Here is an 18,733-nt window from a genome sequence, read left to right as displayed (position 1 = left end):
GTCCTCCACGGACCAGTCGCAGGTCGAGCACCGTCTGCTGAAAAGAGCCGAGAGTCAGACGGCGTCCTGATGCTTTTCTTAATATTACCACTTAAAATAATACTGTGCAGACAACTATGATACCCAAGCAGCGTCCGTGGGTTTATTTAACAAGTGGCTATTCATTCCTGGTTAGAGGAGAACACTCACAAAGCCAGAGGGAGCAGGAGGATGATGGGTCACTGCATAGGGGAGCAGAACACAAGCTCTCACTGTTGAGTCTTAGAAGCCGTGGCTAAGCCTTGATGTGTGTGTGTGTGTATTTGTGAAGGTATGAGATACAAACACCTGCTTTAGTGCTTATCAAATAAAGGACAGCGAGCGTGCACGGGCTCGTGCACGGCCTCGTGCGTATGTTTGAACAAGCAGGCATGTGTCTCATTATAGGCTGAAATCATTCACAGGTGACTTTGTTTATTTGATCTCAATTAAGCCCCCGCCTCTTTCCACATGGAAATCTGACCAAGACTTAAAGGGGGTGGAAATCCCCCTTTTCTATTAATTCCAAGCAACGATCCAAGGATTGCGGTGAAAACCCAGTAAAAAGAAGAGGAGGAGGAGGAGGAGAAAGAAGAAGAAGAGGAAAAAAATTGATTTGTCAAAACTGTGTCTGTGTCTGTAAGAACATGGCATTTTTAAGTCCACCAAAAAAATGGGAACACCCCGGAATACAAAGCACACATGGGCTCAATTATTATCCAATGGAATTTCACAAAAAGTTAAGTCGGCAATAAGGAAAATATTCCTCTAATCTGGGGTCTTCCTCAAGCTGGGTGTGAAGGAAATTTAGGGGGTCCCCATTTTAATTGGGTCCAGATTTGACCACCCCACTGGAACAGTGCTCACACAGGATTCTCTCTTGACTCGTGGGTTATTTTGATGGAGAAAAGGGGACTATTTTGGTTGTACGTGAATAAATGTCAGATTTTTTTTCATGGGGTTCTGCAAAACCAGATCCGACTGCCTCAGTGTTATAAGAAGCAGATGGACAGGGCCAAGAAAAGAAAACAGTGAGTCCCAAAAGACAGGAAGCAGGGGAGCAAAAGATCGACACAGTCCGCCCGATGAAAAAGGAAATGGCGACGTGAGAAAACAGATAAGATGTTTCTTACACTCGTCGATCAAAAATGTGCGGATGCAAGAATTACGCAAGTGTGCGGTCGTCGCACATGAGTTCAACGCCAACATGAAATACCACAGTCACACACACACACACACACAAGTGAAGCAATTCTCCACTGCACAGTCCGAGAGGTTCTACTACTACAAGTACACACTGACAAAGGTTTATTAAAACGAGAGGCAAAACAGACCACACATCAGAACAGCTGAAAAGAAAACAGGAACAGAGCAGGAGGATTTGAGTCCAGTCGAATTAAATTGATCTCAAACCTTGTGATCCTCCATTCACCCCATATTTGTAGTTGTCAACAAACTCCCTCGCGTCATCTCACAGGGGTTTGAGTCAAATTATGACATAATATCAGCCAAGTGCTTGGTTTTGGAGATTAGTGAACCGTAAAAGTTCGACTTAAAGTGAGGAAAAGGTCATTGAAAATGTATCGTGTTTGTTGTTAACCGCATCTTTAAATGACACAAGGCCCACAGTTAGCAGCAGTTAATGAGTTCTTATGTCAAATTCTACTTTATTTTGAGAACACAGACTGACACACGTCAGACAAGCAAGCTCTTGTGACGGTGCCAACTTTGAATTCATTTGTACGACAATAATCAACAAAGCTCTTAAACTTGCTCTATAGACAGAGGAAGTTTCAGCCCTTCAATGATAAAAATGAAGAATGCTGAGAGCCGTTGTGAGTGAGGGACAAGGAGAACTCTTTGGGGAGGAGAACTAAGCAACACTATATGAACTCTATAAAAAATCTATTTCTAAATGTAGAGGAAGTTCAGTTTTATGAGGGGAAAAAAAAATCCTTGGGGGGGGTCTCTTGCTCAGCACAGTGTGTTGTTTCCTCTCATATTTCAGGCCGCTGCCTTTAAATCACACGCGATGCATTTCTTAGTTGTCGAACACAGTGTTTGTGTCTCTGTATCGCTGGGGTGAGAGAGGGAGACACTGTCAATGGATCCCCAAAAGTCGAATGCCTTCTCAGGAAGTTGTGAGTGAGTTTACAGTTGGGGGGGGGGTGCTGGTGTCGGTGGAGGGTAAAAAGCACCCGAAATTTACTTCAACCCTCACTCATCCTCTCGATCTCATCCGTTTTCCTCTCGATGCCATTTGTCCACCTTGGTACTCTGATGCCCTTCCGGAGAGACGAGTATCGGCTTTCTTCCCCCGCGGCCCCCAGTTCCCTCCACCATGCATATTTAATGGACACACTCGTGCAGCGGACAAATGATTTTTATTTTTGACAGGGGAAGGATGGCTCTAGTTACATAGGGATGGAGAGCGAGGGAGCGACCGAGCATGTACCAGAGTGAGCACAGTGAAGAATGCATGCACACACGCACACACACACACACACACACACACACACACACAAACATGAACACAAGAAAGCAAAAAAAGAAAAAATGACCCAAGCAAACTGTACAAGATACAATGATCACAATAATCATAAGAAAAACCATGTTATTGTTTCTTTTCTAACACACACTCACACACACGTCCTCCACTTGCCCAAAAGTGGGTGATTAATTCACTACTTGGATTATGATGGGCTGAAGTCCAAGATGAAAAAAAGGGGGGGTGGGCAGGCCCAACCAAGGCCTTCATTAAACCAGGATTAGAGTCCGACTAAACCTATTAACTCTGGCTTAAAACCACTTTAATTCCAATCAAATCAGAATTAAAATTCACACTGAAACTATGTGCATCCTATGCATTATGGTGCCAGCCTGCAATATGGATCCTGTGCTTTGTGTGTGTGTGTGTGTGTGTACTCTTGAAAGATGAAATGTGAGTATTACCAATAAAGGGATATTGCCTTTATTTCAGGGGGTGAAAAAAAAGACGACATGTGCTGACTTTACACGATACAGATAAAAATAAATGGACGATTTCTAATAAAATCATTTCTGGGTACATGGTCTCAAACCTTTGGACTTAACTGTGCGTAATAAAAAGGAGTAGTCTGACATTTTGGAAAACACACTATAGCGACACATGAGAAGAGTTTAATATTTTCCTGAACATGAGGCTGAACTAACTTAGTTTAAAGACTGGAAATAAAACCTCAAATTATATTTAACTAGAGGGTTTTTTTTGAAAAAAATCTAATGTGTTAATTTGTGAGCTTTAGAGGTGCTGGTAGGCAGATTTTATTTCCTTTGGACAGAGCCAGGCCCCGTTGTTTCCCCCATGTTTCCACTCAGCTGACCAGCTGCTGGCTGCAGCATAATATTTACTGTACTAACATACGAGGGCTGTCAATCTTCTCACCTAACAGTTGGCGGGGACGTCAGTAAGTGGAACTTTATTGAATTGAAAATGTAAAAATCAAATAGTATGTAAGAGGGTGTGTTTTTACGAAAAAGGAAAGTTATTGTTATGAGACCAAACCTGACACATTTATATTCTGTCTGTATATCCTGTTATTATTAAGCCCCTAATGAATATGTACTTGTTTAGGGCCATTGTTGAAGAACTATTTAATGTACTACATCCACACGTGTAAAACTGGGTTTAAATATAAGTAAACTGAAGGTAATTTGTGTCTTTCCACCTCTAGAAAAAGGAAATGATGCAGAGAGAGAGAGAGAGAGAACGTTAGGCAGGTCAGCTGAAAGAGCATTCCCAGGTGTGACCACACATTCCCTCCATGCACTTCAACCAACCACTGCATATGTGTCTGAGGTCTGGAGCTGGTAGCCAAACTGGAGCTGAACCTGAGCGCCGCGGCCAATAACAACAACCTCCTCCAACTCAAGCACACCGCGCGCTCATACACACAAAGACTTAGTTTAAAGGCTTCTGCGCCGTGAGAGGTGACAAGTGAGGATAAAAAGATTTTTTTTTTAATTTAAACACGTGGACTTTTTAAAATTAAAAATCAAAAAGTCGTTTAATCCGGGGTGACAAAAATCACGGTGTCCTTGAAGTAACTTTGCGCATTGTTGGAGCTTAGATGGCCATGTGTGAGGCCTCAAAGCTCCCCTGATGGTATGTAAGGACATTAGCTTGGTTTCACTTTTCTTTAATCCCCTCCTCTCTCTTGATCAGCTCCAGTTTGGAGGCAGCAGTAAGAGAGACTTGACTTAATGTCTGCTGAAGGTTTATGTGTGTGTGTAAGACAGGAACATGAATATGTGCAGCATCAAGTATGTGTGCATCTGCATGTGTTGTATAATTAGTGAGTGTGTGCATCTCTTTTTCGTGCATGCGTGCGCTTGAGTGTATGTTACCTCTGTAGGAAGTTTTCTGGTAGAAACACTGACCTTGTCAAGTACCTGGTTAAAGGTGCTATATGTAAGAAATAACATTTGTCTATGTGTCAGAAATGAGGGGAAATGTTGAATTGAATTACAGGCGGGTCACACGGTTGGTGTAGTGGTTAGCACTCTTGCCTTTGCATGAGGGTTCATGACCTGGGCGGAACAAGGGCCTTTCATCGTGGAGGTTGCATGTTCTCCCCGTGTGGGTTGTTTGTCTCTATGTGGCCCTGTGATGGACTGTCCAGAGTGTACCCCCGCCTTTCGTCCTATGTCAGCTGGGCTACAGCTCATGTGGAGGATAAAGCAGTAGAAGATGAATGAATGAATTTTATGCTCTGAAAATCTACAGCTGCTTTATGTCAGAATGTTACCAAAGCTAAAAAGCCTCAGTACTGCTCTAAAACATGTCTCGACTGGAGGAAAAGTAAAATGAGTGTCTGCAGTGGACATAAAAATATATAACACACACAATCTGGCGTCCATGTAAAACTATAGTGTTTTTTTCTAAATAAAACATTTTCTTCATTTTAAATTGTTAATGCACTATTTTAACATGCAGCAAGTTGTAAAGAACTGCCAGATATTGAGGGTTATTCTGGAATAAGTGAAAAAGAAGGCTTAGGTGTTAAAGGGTTATTAAAACAAAGTAAAAAAAAAAAGGCTGCATAATCATGGGCAAAGCAGAACAGGAAGAAATACTAAACAATACACACACACACACACACACACACACACACACACACACACACACTAGGAGGAAGTACAAAATAAAACAGGAAACAAGGAAAACAGAAAACCAGAGACAAAGAATTCAAAAGGTCATGTGAAAAACACTTTATCATTCTCAACCTGCAGTTGACATGAGAACATTTTACAGTAAAGTGACACAGACGGCAGGACAGTTATGCATGTGTTTAACACTGGTTATAAACATATCTCTGTGTTTTTGTATTTAAAAAAAAAGACGGGATTAAGATGTGAGTTGCATTTTGGATTAAGAAGGTTAGGATTAGGCATTTGCTGCTTTGGATAGTCCGTCCAAATGAATGGAAGTCAGACCTTTTGTGTGTGTTCTTGTACTTGTTGCTATGTGAGGACCAACCATTGCATGAACCATATGGAGTGAGGACATTTTGGTTTTTGGGGGGGTTAAGACCTGGTTTTAGGGTTAGGGTTAAAATTGGTTAGGCATTTAGTTGTGATGGTTAAAGTTAGGGTAAGGGGCTTGGGAATGCATTATGTCTATGAGTGTCCTCACTATGAATGAAGCGCAAACATGTGTGTGGTGCGTGTGTAACATAAGTTTCTTTGTGACACAGCAGTTGGCAGATAGAAGGGACTGAGTTACCCAAGCTCCCTTGGGGCATCCACATTGTGCAGGGCTGTCTGGGGCACAGCAGTGGTATGTGAAGGTGTGTGTGTGTGTGTGTGTGTGTGTGTGTGTTTGTGTGTGTGTGTGTGTGTGAGTGTGTGTGTTTGAGAGAGAGAGAGATGATGAGGAGCCAGATTAATAAGACTACACAGAGGACGTTCACAGATAGTGATCTTCTACCTCTGTATGTGTACTTAGTGTCAAAGTGAATTCAAGGTTAGGAGAGCACAGAGCAGAGTGGAAACAGTGCTGGATCCAACCGGAGAAACACCTTCTTTAAAATGCTATAAATATTCTACTTGGAGGAGCTTCAGCCGTTAAGAAAAGAGCCAGTGCAAACTGTTGGCAGAACTTTGGAATGCAATTTTCTGACTCCCATGTCTCTCTTGTCTTGAATATGAGCCAAAGAGACCTACTTACTCTTTTATATACATTGACTTCTTTGTAAAGTATAATAAATTAGATCACATGAAAAGAGTGTTGGAAATGATGATGTTCTCAAATTCACTTTTAAGGATTTCTTTGTTATCCACGGCAAACAAATGAAGAAAATATTCACACTTAAGAAGCTTAAACTATCGGAAATCTTGCTTTACTCATGAAAAAAGTTTCAAACCGATGAATCGATTATCAAAATAGTTGCCAATTAATTTAGTAATCGATTAATAGTCTATTTCATGGCGATGAACCGCCATGACATTGTCACTTGACTGTATTTCCTCTGCTATACCTTCACCTTTTAAACTATTGTCGTCAACCTGGTTTCAAACAGCAGTGGGCAGCTGTCTTCAGTTGAATAAAAGGAGGATAAAACTGCTTCATGCTACAGGCTACAGCATATGGCAGTTTCAGCATATAGCAGTTACAACAGCTGCACAGCAGCAGCAGCACACAGAGTAAAGACAGTTAGAAGTAGATGGAGATGTAGCCGCTGAGGAGGTAGATGGACGCGTCAAAAACAGAGCGACAGTAAGCGATGCATTTATCAGGTTGCCATAACGATGACTCTAAATGATGTGTAAATATGTCATTGTTGACAGGCTCTCAATAGGCTTGTGTATATTAAAGCTCCGGTGTGTAACTGTCACTGTCACGCCACACCTCGGGTGAGCCTGCAGAGCTTTCGTGAAAGAATGACGCTTTCCCAACAGTTCTCTTTCAACATTTGTTTTGTTAGCTCACAACCTTTCGGAGAACTAGGGGGCAACAGCTCAACCTGATTTCCTCTTCGGTCAGTCGTGACGTAAAATGCACCGCTCTGTGTCATCACAGATGCGAAAACACCGTGGCGTGGCAGGCATTTGTTTAAATTGAAAAAGTTACACACTTTACAACTTCAATGACATATTTTCAGCTTATTCTGCTACTGCAAGGACATTAAGTTTGAATACATATTTTTTATAAAGTCGATTTGAATAGATATGTTGCTTTGGGACTTTGCGACATTCTGAGTCGCAATGGCAGCTGCTGAATGTGTATGGCTAAACAGATGGCACAGGTACAAAACTAACACACACACACACCTTATTTATGGAAGATATGAATGAACAAGGGTGAGATTAAATGGCTGCTTTACATACCCATTACCTTTTCTCCATCCTCTCCTCCAGTCTTGTTCTCTCTCTCTCTCTCTCTCTTTCTCTCCCTCCCTTCGCTGCCAGCTCCATTCAGCCCGGGCTTGTTGTCTGAATGAGAGGAGCGGACCACCCTGGGGAGAAATGGGGGGGGATCACATTACCCCCAAAAATGTAGAGGGCCTACAAAAGCTCCATGAGACATCAGGGTGAGGCAGAGAGGGCGACAGGGAGAGAGGGAGAAATAGGAGAGCACATAAAAGAGTGCATTAGTGAGGGAGGGGTGGGAGAGATTGATTGGGATGGCGAGATGAGGGAATGGATAAAGAGAGGTGGAGGTGAAAGAGAGGAGGGCGGAGCACGATGAAAACACTTTTTGTTTGTTAATATAAAGATTCTGCATTGTAGCTGCAGCAGTTTCAAGTTTAAGAGTTTATTTCCCTTCCTGTTTACTATTCCTATCAATTTAAAAGAAGTCACTGTCTCATAAAACATGCGTCTTATTATTTAGAGGGCTAAACAAATCATAGCCAACATGAATGCTGAGACGTGGGAATGTGGTCTAGTGGCGGCAGCAAATCGTAGAAGAGAAAAAAACGCAAGACGTCAAATCATAAATCATGAAAAAATTCCATGTTGGGAGTGTTATTACTCACAAAACTTGTGCTCAGCCTGTCACTTAGAAATGAAGTTATACATCTCCAGCCAGCCTTATTCAAATGGTGGCCCGTGGGCAACATGTGGCCCAAAAAGCAACCTCTTCGTGGCCCAGCCAGTGTCACAGAGAAAAACTAGACAAACACTTCTCACTGTCCCTCAAATACTCCTACATAAATTCCTACAGTAGCACTGACCATGCGTCGTGGGTCGTGCTGTTGCTAATATTGTGCACCTTTTTGACTTTATACACTTTGATTTGCACCTGGGTTAAATATGACAAACTAATTCATTTAAAATTTTAAAGAGAAACTACTGTGTACACATATTTTTGTTTTTATCAGTTTTGGTCTTTATGAGACTGAGACAAAAGGCGTTAACAGCAACATAAGTGTTGACGGAAGCAGATGACAGAAGAGGCTTCTCAAACTCTCTCACACAGGTACGTCCATCTTACTTCCATTTCCAATGCCATTTCTAATAGGTGTCCTTAGGGGGCGCTGTGCGTCAGGCCTTTGATGACTATCTGCAGAGACTGGCTCGTCCTATCGGCCTTTATTGACATTTAATGATAATTATATCTTGGGTCATACGAGGGGCAGATGCGCACACACACATGCACACGCACACGCACACACACATGCTGCCTGGTTAAAAACATGAAGACATTAGTGGTAACCTGACGCTGAGTGAGTATTGATCTACTCTCAGGGGGCTTAGCAAGTGAGAAAACAGCAGACAGCACTTTATCACAGCACTTGACCATCAAAGCCAGCCAGTGTGTGTGTGTGTGTGTGTGTGTCATAGAGGGGGAGAGGCAGCTTTAATGAAATGCTTTGTGTTTTGTTAACAAAAGCAGACCTCATTCATAAAAAACGTTATGTTTTATTTGTTTCTGAGAAGCAGGTTTTCACTTTCTCTCTCCCTCTCTCTCCTGTCCTTCCCTCCCTCCTTCATCATCTTCTCCCACAATCCTCCTGTGAGGTCCTGACTGACATGCTCAATCTGCATCTATAACATTATAAAGACCAGGCTGAGTGGTAATCAGGCCTACATATACGTCTGTGTGTGCGTGTGCGTGTGCGTGCGCGTGTCTGAGGCCAGCAGGGATTTCATGATTGTGATTGCAGAGGACACGTGTTCCTCAAATTCTTCAATGATTGCCTCCAAACGAAACATAAATGCCAAACGGAATAATAACTAGAGAGAGAGAGGGAGAGAGGGAGAGAGATGACAACATCATACACATGGAATCCTGTTTCTTGAAGATATCCAGACCTCAACAACACCAGTTAAAAAAGTGACCAGACGGGACCTGAAAACAAGGAGCAGATGGAAAAACAACCACATAAGACGTGCACGTGTGTTCTTGTATCTGTGCACTACACCATGTACACAGACTGCACTAAACTTAACCAACTCACGCAGTACTGTGGTGTGTTTTTCACTTGAATCTCATTCGAAAAACTTTTCTCTTGTTCTATCAACACTTCTGTCCGGTCCACCATGTTCATTTGCAAATTACTCCTCAACACACACACACACACGCGTCGTCTTCCCCTCAGAAGCCAAGCCAAGACAAACCACACACAAGGTTCTCGTCCAGACAGACAGACAGACAAAGTAAATGTATGTCTTGTGTCTAAAGCCTACAGGCAGTTGGCACATCTCTCCCATCACTCCGTTTGTCTCTCTTGTTTTCCTCTAAACTTGATATCGGCCTACTGTTTTGGCTCCAGTTCAGAGCCATGTTGTCATTCTTCCTTGTCCAGCCTTTGATCTCCCACACGCCTCATTCATTCATTCATACATTCATTCATTCACGCGGAAGTATATGGAGTAAATTCACACGTAACGCACGTTCCATACAAACAAGAGTTCAAGAAAGCGGCTCATCGCTGACGCAAGCATGTGATTAATTGTCTCGCAAATGTTTCGGGACAAAACTGAACACGCAGCGCTTTGAAATGGCACAGACACGATGTGTTTATTTCATCTGATAAGTAGAAAAGTGGCTCTATGAGCAAAATAACATCTGACGTATTCATCCTCAGGAGCTCCTTAATGCTAAATGCTAAAGGAAATCATTCCTTTGAGATAAAGTACTAGATTTCACAAGAATAAGACGGTAAATACAGCATGGAATATGTTTTTTTTAATCCAAAATTGACCACATCATTGGCTCAGTTGCATTTGAGCTTAAAAAAAACAAGATTTGTCCAATTCTAAAAGTCAACAGAAAAATACCCTTTGCCTGATTAAATTAATGGGAGAGTAATCACTCAACGTGACACTTCCAGCTTCCTCCAAAGACAGACTTATGAAGTTTAAAATTCATCATGGTTAATCTGGACAGAGAGAGAGAGGGGGGGGAAAAATCCCCTTAAAACCACATTTGAGCAGATGTTGTGTCAGTCAAACCCGTGATCTCCAACCTTCATTAGCCTGGAGAAAACTGGCCCACGAGAAACGCTTGTGATGTAAAACATGCAGAGAGTACAAAATGGAAATGGAGAGACTGTGTGAGAGCCCATTTATTTCCTCCTCTCTCCTCAGTGTTTTCCCTTTTTCTCTTTTAATTTGGCCCCTCTGTTTGTTTTCCTTCATTCTTTCATTAGCAGAAAAAACATGGCAGGCATTCCAGCTGTAATACCACTGAGATTCAGTATCAGTCGGAGTCATGTAAGTGTGTGTCCGTGGTGCGCACACACACACACACACACACACACTGGGAGATGGGAGGCATTGCCTCATTATGATTCATCCCTGTGCTATGTGTGCACGTTGGCAGAAATGTCGCCGCACAGGGGGATTGTGGGAATATTGGAGATTCCCAATGAACACATTCAGACTCATTGCTTCATATTGTTTATTTGTTTGTTATAACATAACAATAATATCAATAACATCACAATAAAAATAAGAGAGCAGTTAACAGGCCCTCAGTCACCTTCACTGAACTCACTGTGTTCATAGTGGTCATTCAGGACGTAATCTTTTAAAGATAGTAAACATAAAGGGATGAACTCGTTGACAATTCAGACTCATCAGAATGAAGGGACCAAGAATGCATTGAGAAAATTACACCATCAGCCTGTCAACGCCTGGACTGTTGACACAACTCGGGCTGGGACTGGATTCATGCTGGGCCTCAGCAGAAATCCACATCCATCAGACCAGGTTATGTTTTCCCCTGTGTCACTCGTCCGACATGGTTTTCTTCTGTTGCTTTATTCCCCAAAGGTTCAACATTGAACATTTTTCAGTCCGAGATGCTTTTCTGCTCCGCTCGCCACAGTTGTAAAGCGTCCCCACTACGCCTTCCTATTTCCCCATCTGCTCCAACAAGTCTCGCCATCCTGCGCCGGCCAACCTCCCTCATCAGCACTCTCATTCCTCCCGTCTCAGTACAGCGTTGTTCTCCCTCTCTTTTTATTTCTGCTTTGCTTTTATGAACTCTGCCGCATGTCATGTGTGAAAATCACAAAGAATACATTTTCAAAAAATACTCAAACCAGTCCGTCTGGCACCAACAATCATGGCACTGACATTCACTCTGATGTGAATATAATAATAGAAACTGACGGCAGTGGTTTTTATATGTGGCACTGCTGCTGCTTGATTGGAGTACTGGGCGTTTTTACACATTGGAGCATCATGTTTGCAGTGACACTATTTATTTATGTAGTTTTATTTATGTTTATATATATGTATTTATTAGGGTTCGAGCACAAAGGGCAGAGAACCCCATTGAAATGCAAAATATTACTATTATTAATATTTTTCTCTCAAATGAATTGCGTTTTTGAGGCCTTTCCCATACCCCAAAACTCAGAGATTTTTGCGACCGCATCGATCCTGGTGGAAATTTATGTGTGAAAGTCGTTTGGCGAAAAAGCGTTGAAAATTGGATGTGGGAGGGGCTTATGAAAACGCAAATCAGCTTTCATCAGGTGACTTTCTGTCGCCTTTCACGTACATGAACGAAACTTGGTACACATGTTATCCATGTCAGGACGGTCCAAAAAGTCAATAAGGCCTTTCCTGTGAATCCTACAGGAAGTCCGCCATCTTGGGTTGAACGGCCATTTTTTGGCGATTTTGGTATTTCAGCCAACTTGTCCTAGAGTTCTCGTGCGATCATCTTCAAACTTGGTGAGGTCACTGTGGACCAGTTGAGGAGCTTAAGGTATGGACAGTTTTTTAAAATGTCGCATGGCGAGAAAATTCTGATGTTTTGCATCAGACAAACAAAACTCTTATAACGTCTATGCAAAAACTGTCAAGTTTGAAAACAGTGCCTCCTTGTGGTGAAAGAAAACACAAAAAAAATGTATTTATGATTTTGGGAATCATTTTTACACAGATCATCATATCAAACTCAAAATTGGTGAAAACACTCAAAATACATGGTAGATGATGTGTGCTGAATATGACAAATAGTTTAATGGTGTTGCCATGGCAATGATGCAAAGTCGGGTTTTTGCGACAAAAAAACTAACTGCTACAATTTTGAGAATCCTGGTCCGACCTGAACCAAACTTCCTAGGATTGATGATAGTCCGGCCCTAAAGACGTCTATATGAAAATATTCATTTTCAAATACAGCGCCCCCTGGTGACAGCAAACAGAATTACATTTATAGTTTTTGATGCTACAGGGAACCTTCGCGTATGTCCGAATAAACTCCAAGGCGAGGAGGCGTGGCACCAGTTCGAGCCAAAGCAGTTCTGGCTGCTACACGTAAAGCTGCTAATGCTTGAACAGCTTCGGCTTGAACCGGTTCAGAACCGTGCACGGTACTAGTCATTTTTGTTTTTGTCATGGACACCTCAGTTGGAAGGATTTTCACAGTTGCCCGGAAATATGGAAAGACTGGGCCTGTGAATCTATGTTTGATCAGGTGTATGAATACTTTCCTTTCAAGGTCAAAAAATGACAGTATTCCTTTGTCATAATCAAGCTGCACTCTCATCTTTTTCGGTAACAATTCTCTTTGCCTTACCACGTGCTTCTCAGTATTAAGTTCTATCACATCTTCAGGTCCATACGCATAAATTCCCCACGTCATTTCGACGGATTGTTCCTTGGTTCTAGCAGCCACACCCAGAGCCCAAAAACCTTCCACTTCAGCATCCCAGCTGTGTATCCCAGAGCTAAAGCTCTCACGGCCGAGAACAATGCAGCAACCGCACCTCTCCGGGTTGCTAGGAAGCCGCAGCGATTTCGCACTCTCCGATAAACACGTCAAATTCTCAGATAAAATCAGTTGTTCACCACTGGTGTTTGGGTCCAGCGTTACAGGGCCTGGGTGGACACATGAACATTGACATTTATGTTTTAAAACCATTTCTTTGTCCAGAAAGGTTGGCACACTTTCTAAAGAATATAAAAAATGGCTGCAACACACTCAAAAGAGTTAGACTTTAGGTGTGAAAGTGGTGAGCCACAGCTTGCAGAGAATAAGCCCTGGGTGGATGCTCCTTTAATAATTATTTTCTTACCATTACCTTCACCAGATAACCCGTAAATCCGTAAAGTACGGAACCTTCCAGAGCAGCGTTACTCGCGTAACCTTTTGGTCTTGACAAACTGTCCCGACTTTATTTAAGTGTGTTGCAGTCATCACACTCTACTCTTTTATGTATATAAAAAACATGGTTGATAAAAGAATAAAAGTTCATTACTGTATTTGGCCAAGTGCTTCATCTTCATCCAAACTGTGAACAGCAGGTTCCCCAAATGCTTGCCCTCATCAACCAGGGCTCCCGATGGAGTCTCTGGCACGGGCAGTTTGCACTGTGACCTGAAAAAGCGTCCGAAGGTCAGAGATCACCAGTGAAATACTCTCAAACAAACACACTTTGTTTGCAATGCAGTAATCACGGTGCAACAAAATACTGTAAGCACGGATTAAGTATAGTTTGGTTAACACGAGGCAAAACAAAAACTCTCAGACTTCAATCACAGTTTTGGTCTTTATTCTTATTTACTGATTTATTTATTTATTCATTCATTTATTGGGAATCTTCCTCTCCCGCTCCCTTTGTTGTGTCTTTATTGTTTGTCTCTGTGTGTAGGGTTCTTTTGTTTGCTATTACTGCATGTTTTTGTCTCATGTACACAATTTCATGTTTTGTTTGCAAAAAAAAAAACAATCAACTTTTAACCCTGGGACTTATTAATCATTAATGTTTAAATTTGTACACAATTTGCTACTTGTTTTGTACTGTGTACTGTATTTTCCAGATCTGTGGACTTGAAATGTCATATTTATCATTTTTATTCTGGTATTTCTCTGCAATTCTTTGTTCCACTGAGTAGCTTTGCTACATTTAAACAGCTGGGAGTCAAACTAGACCTAAAGCCTAATTCAAACACATATTGAGTGCAATTAAGTCACAAAGGTCATAAAAGGTCACTTACCGCTCCAGAGTGGATTTCACATTCTATCAAGAAGAAGGGGGGGAAAAAAAGCATTATTACCTAAAGTCTTTTTTAGATGTTCAGTATCACTATATGAAATTTTGGAGAAAAACATGTGATCAGTGAGTACCAGCATGAAAGAAAAGTCCTCGGTTTTTAGCTCTCGTTCTATGGTTTGGATTTTGTCTGTAAGTAACGAGATCTCTGCCGTCAAATTGACGGTCCTGATGTTCTGTGCGTCACTCTTCAGCGCCGCCTCCTTCCTCACTGCGTCCACCCTGGCAGCCTCCTCTGCTCTCAGGAACTGGTAGAGCTTCTGAAAGTCCTCTTTGATCTTCTTCTCAGTCTGCTGAGCCTGGAACTGAAATAAGAAAATACACCACGGCAATGAATGAAAAGGGACCAAACCAAAGTGTATGTTTCTCAAATAATTTAAAAGGAAACACTTTGTGTTTGTGTCTTACCTTGACGTGACTGGACATTTCGTCACAGACAAGCTTTTGTTCTTTAAACGATCCCAGCTTGCTCTTTAAATGCATCAGCTCGACCAAGAGTTTGGTCTACGGATAAAGGTCAACACATCACTTTTATAATAAGGTACATGCAATTCAGAGGAGTTACTACAGTAGGACAGCAAATATTCATCCATGGTCAGTTCTTGGGTAATTATGAGGGGTTGGGGGTGGGGATCGATACAGTTAAATATTGTGATATTTTGCATGGCGATATTATATCGCTTTTGAGACACCAAGTATTGATTTTTTAACTGATGTCACAAATACTCAATAAACTTTTTTGTGGATTAGCATAAAAAAATCTATTAACATAATATTCAGTATATCACAATATCTGATTTTGCAAAAAATCAGTTTATCGCAATATATGATTTTGCAAATACTCAGTTTATCGCAATATATGATATCACAAATACTCAGTTTATCGCAATATATGATTTCGCAGAAACTCAGTATATCGAAATATGATTTTGCAAAAACTCGGTATATCACAATGTATGATTTTGGAAATACTCTGTTTATCGCAATATATGACTTCACAAATACTCAGTATATTGAAATATCGAGACAATATTGTATTGTGGAGTCTTTGGTGATTCCCACCCCTAGTAATTACCAATCAAATATCATTAGTAGCTAACTAATAATAACAAATGATTCTTTAATGCGACATTATCTAATATCGTACTAACTATTACGAATCAAATACTATGAGCAGCTAATCAGTGGTTAATGATTAATAAATGGTAAATTATTAACAGTTAATCGTGCCACAAGTTTATGATGATGATGAGTTACTGGTAAAAAAATTTAGTCGCTCATTATTAATTTATGATAATTGAGCAACTGAATGTCATGTGAGACAAATGATTGGTTGATTATTATTTAATGATTTACCAGAATAATTGTCAATAATTAAACTGACCATTGATAATTAGTTGAGTTGTTATTGCTTTATTGAGATGGAGAAGTGCTCACCCTGTGCTCTTCTGCAGCTTCATTGATGGGCAGGAAGGTGTGCGTCTTGTGCTTTTGTGCGTCTCTACAGACCAGACAGATGAGCTGCTGATCGTCCTGACAGAAGAGCCTGAATCGCTCACCGTGCAAACTGCAAACCTCTTTGAGCGTCGCTGCTGCTGCTGCTCCCTGACTCCTCTTTTGTCTCAGCGTGTCAGAAAGGTCTTTCAGTGCCAAATTGCGCGGAAGCTGCGCCATGGGGAACACCTGCATACAGACCGGGCACGTCTGCAGTGTGCTTTGCCTCCACCACTCTTTGAGACAGTCCTGACAGAAGCTGTGACCGCACAGCAGCACCACGGGCTCTGTGAATATGTCACAGCACACGGGGCAGGTGCACATCGCCTCTGACTGCGGCGAGGCTGCCATTCTGTCCGCTATTTGCTCTGTCTTTTGTTTTTCTTGTGCGCACTTTTTTTTACTTTCGCTTTCACAGATTCTCTGGGGGGTTTTTGACCAGCCCTCACGTCCAGCGCTTTTTGAGCCAATAAATATCAACAAGTGTTGATAAAATGTCAATATACTTTATATTAACACTTACGCACCAAATCTGTCTTTCTTGAGTTCTTCATTAAACGCGTGAACTCGAGCTCGAACTCGTGGAGCAGACTTCCTTCCAACTTCTTCTTGGTTTCATGATGAGGGAGGAGCGTCTTCTTTCTTCTTTTCTGAGGTTTAATGGCGGTTGGCAAACAACGATTTGGTGCATTACCGCCACCATCTGGTATGGAGTGTGGTTCGAAATGTTAATCCAACTGAACTATTACTTGAAGGTGAAGAAAAAAAATAATAATAATAATAATAAACAATAAAAAAATATCACATCTGTCTGTATTGTGTTTATTGATAAGAAACGATTTATTGTTTAATCCTGTAAGGCCAAATCTGATCCTTGATATTATATTTTCCTCTTTCCTGCTTCTTTCTGTGCGCCTAGCCACTCCCACTTTTCTTTGGATACTGTAAAACCATCTTCGATGACGAAGAAAAAGAAAAAAACAAAACATTTTTAATGTTTTAAAAATGCAAGTCCAGGAATCACAAGGTAAGAAGTGAAGGATTATTTAAAGGTCCAGTGTGTAAGATTTAGGTGAAATTATTTACATTTGGTAGAAATGGAACATGAAAACAATTACACAGATTGATTTATTTATTTATTATTTTGGAATGTACAGTATGACCAAAAGGGCCGAACTGAAGAGGGAAAAAAACCCTGTAATCTCAGAGAATAAAGTCAGTAATATTAAAAAACGTCATGGTATGAGAAAAGAGTCAACATATTATGTAATATGAGATATTTGTTATCATTATTTGATTGTGAAATCTATCATTATTATTATTGTCTACCAGTCATTTCCTCTGGGTGATTCTTTCTTTGAAACAGACTCAGTTTCTTGCACAATCTTTTTCAAAGTCCTGATGCTATTGATAATGTGCTAAAAAAAGACGAAATGTTTCCTTATTTGTGAAGCCCATATCAAAATATAATGCAGGTTGCCGCTGATCATCTGAGAGTTTGCTTGAATAATAACAATTACAACTTTATTTTCATAATATTACAACTTAATTCTTGCAAGATTAAAAATGCATTTTCTCCAGACCCTAATAATCAGAGGAGGGTCACCATGATTTTAGGTTTTGATGACAAATGAAAATGCGTCAGTGAGGAAGGGGAGAGAGCGCGAGACAATTCCACTGCAGTGTGCAACTTGACCAGTAGATGTCGCTAAATCCTACACACTGCCCCTTTAAAAGTATCAGAATTGAATTCCTCATAATGCAGGGGATCATCTGCACTCAACTGAAGTGTATGCTTGGACCATATCTTTATGAACGTGGGCCATAAAGTAGAATGCTGCAGTTCCTTTTGTGCCACAGACCCTGTAAATTGATACAGCATTAACATAATCTTGGAGACATTATTTGAAGGGTTTTGTTGCTTTAAAGAGACTCAGTGTCTTTGCTTTAGTACAGATGTCTTCGTTGTAGTATCGGGACTCGGCTTCACGTGTGTTTAACAGCGATCAGAGATCAAGTCTTTCAGCCTGGAAAATGAAAATGGAACTGCTGTAGTAGTGGCGGGGGTTGGAGATGAGCATGGTACAAGTGAGATGTGAATCAAAGGTCTATGTATGTTCAATAAATCTCAGGTTAAGTTGTAGACTGTGATGATAAAAACACAATTTCCGAGAGCTTCTTGACAGTAACGCTGAGGAACACACACACACACACACACAGGAGTCGCATCCATCAGAGTCTCCGCAGTGAAAATCACAAGCGATTTGCCCCCTGACCGCTGCAGCAATAAAGGCTAACTGTTTTAACAGGACAGCACCGTGTGGCCAGATAATGTGGCTGTTCCCTGTGTCCTTTTTTTCTTCTCTTTTCTCAAACTTAGACGTCTTAAAAAAAATATATCTTAATTAACCTGTTAAATGTGGATCAACTGTTTTCCCATCTCATCGCACGACGAAACACATATACAAAGCAACCGATTTTCAGATTTATGTGTCCTGGAGTTGGTTTTGAATGTGATATATCATAAAGGTAAGGTTACTTTTAACCATGTGTTGCCAAACCTCTGTGTTGCAGTTTGGTTTGATATGATTTGTCACTGTATAAAGTGATCAGACTGGCGGTGCCTTCTTTTTTTCCTCACACGGAGGAAACACTGAATATCGTGAGCTCAGTTACATAACTACATGATAATGTCTCTCACTCAGCAGACGCACTTTTCC

At 41.1% G+C, this 18,733-nt stretch overlaps 1 protein-coding gene across 1 annotated transcript; it reads right to left on the bottom strand.

The window, feature by feature from the left end:
• Positions 1-12,459: 12,459 nt before the first annotated feature.
• Positions 12,460-16,646, bottom strand: LOC122781937 (E3 ubiquitin-protein ligase TRIM35-like). The gene is made up of 6 exons (XM_044046061.1): positions 15,957-16,646; positions 14,928-15,023; positions 14,594-14,824; positions 14,464-14,486; positions 13,725-13,843; positions 12,460-13,344 (listed from the first exon to the last, which is right to left on the bottom strand). The coding sequence occupies exons 1-6, from the start codon at positions 16,362-16,364 to the stop codon at positions 12,692-12,694; spliced, it is 1,530 nt and encodes a 509-aa protein (XP_043901996.1). The 5' UTR covers positions 16,365-16,646; the 3' UTR covers positions 12,460-12,691.
• Between the last annotated feature and the right edge of the window lie 2,087 nt (positions 16,647-18,733).

This window comes from Solea senegalensis, linkage group LG1, assembly GCF_019176455.1.
Source record: "Solea senegalensis isolate Sse05_10M linkage group LG1, IFAPA_SoseM_1, whole genome shotgun sequence".
Classification (NCBI taxonomy): Eukaryota; Metazoa; Chordata; class Actinopteri; order Pleuronectiformes; family Soleidae; genus Solea; species Solea senegalensis.
This window is presented reverse-complemented; position numbering and strand designations above follow the sequence as displayed.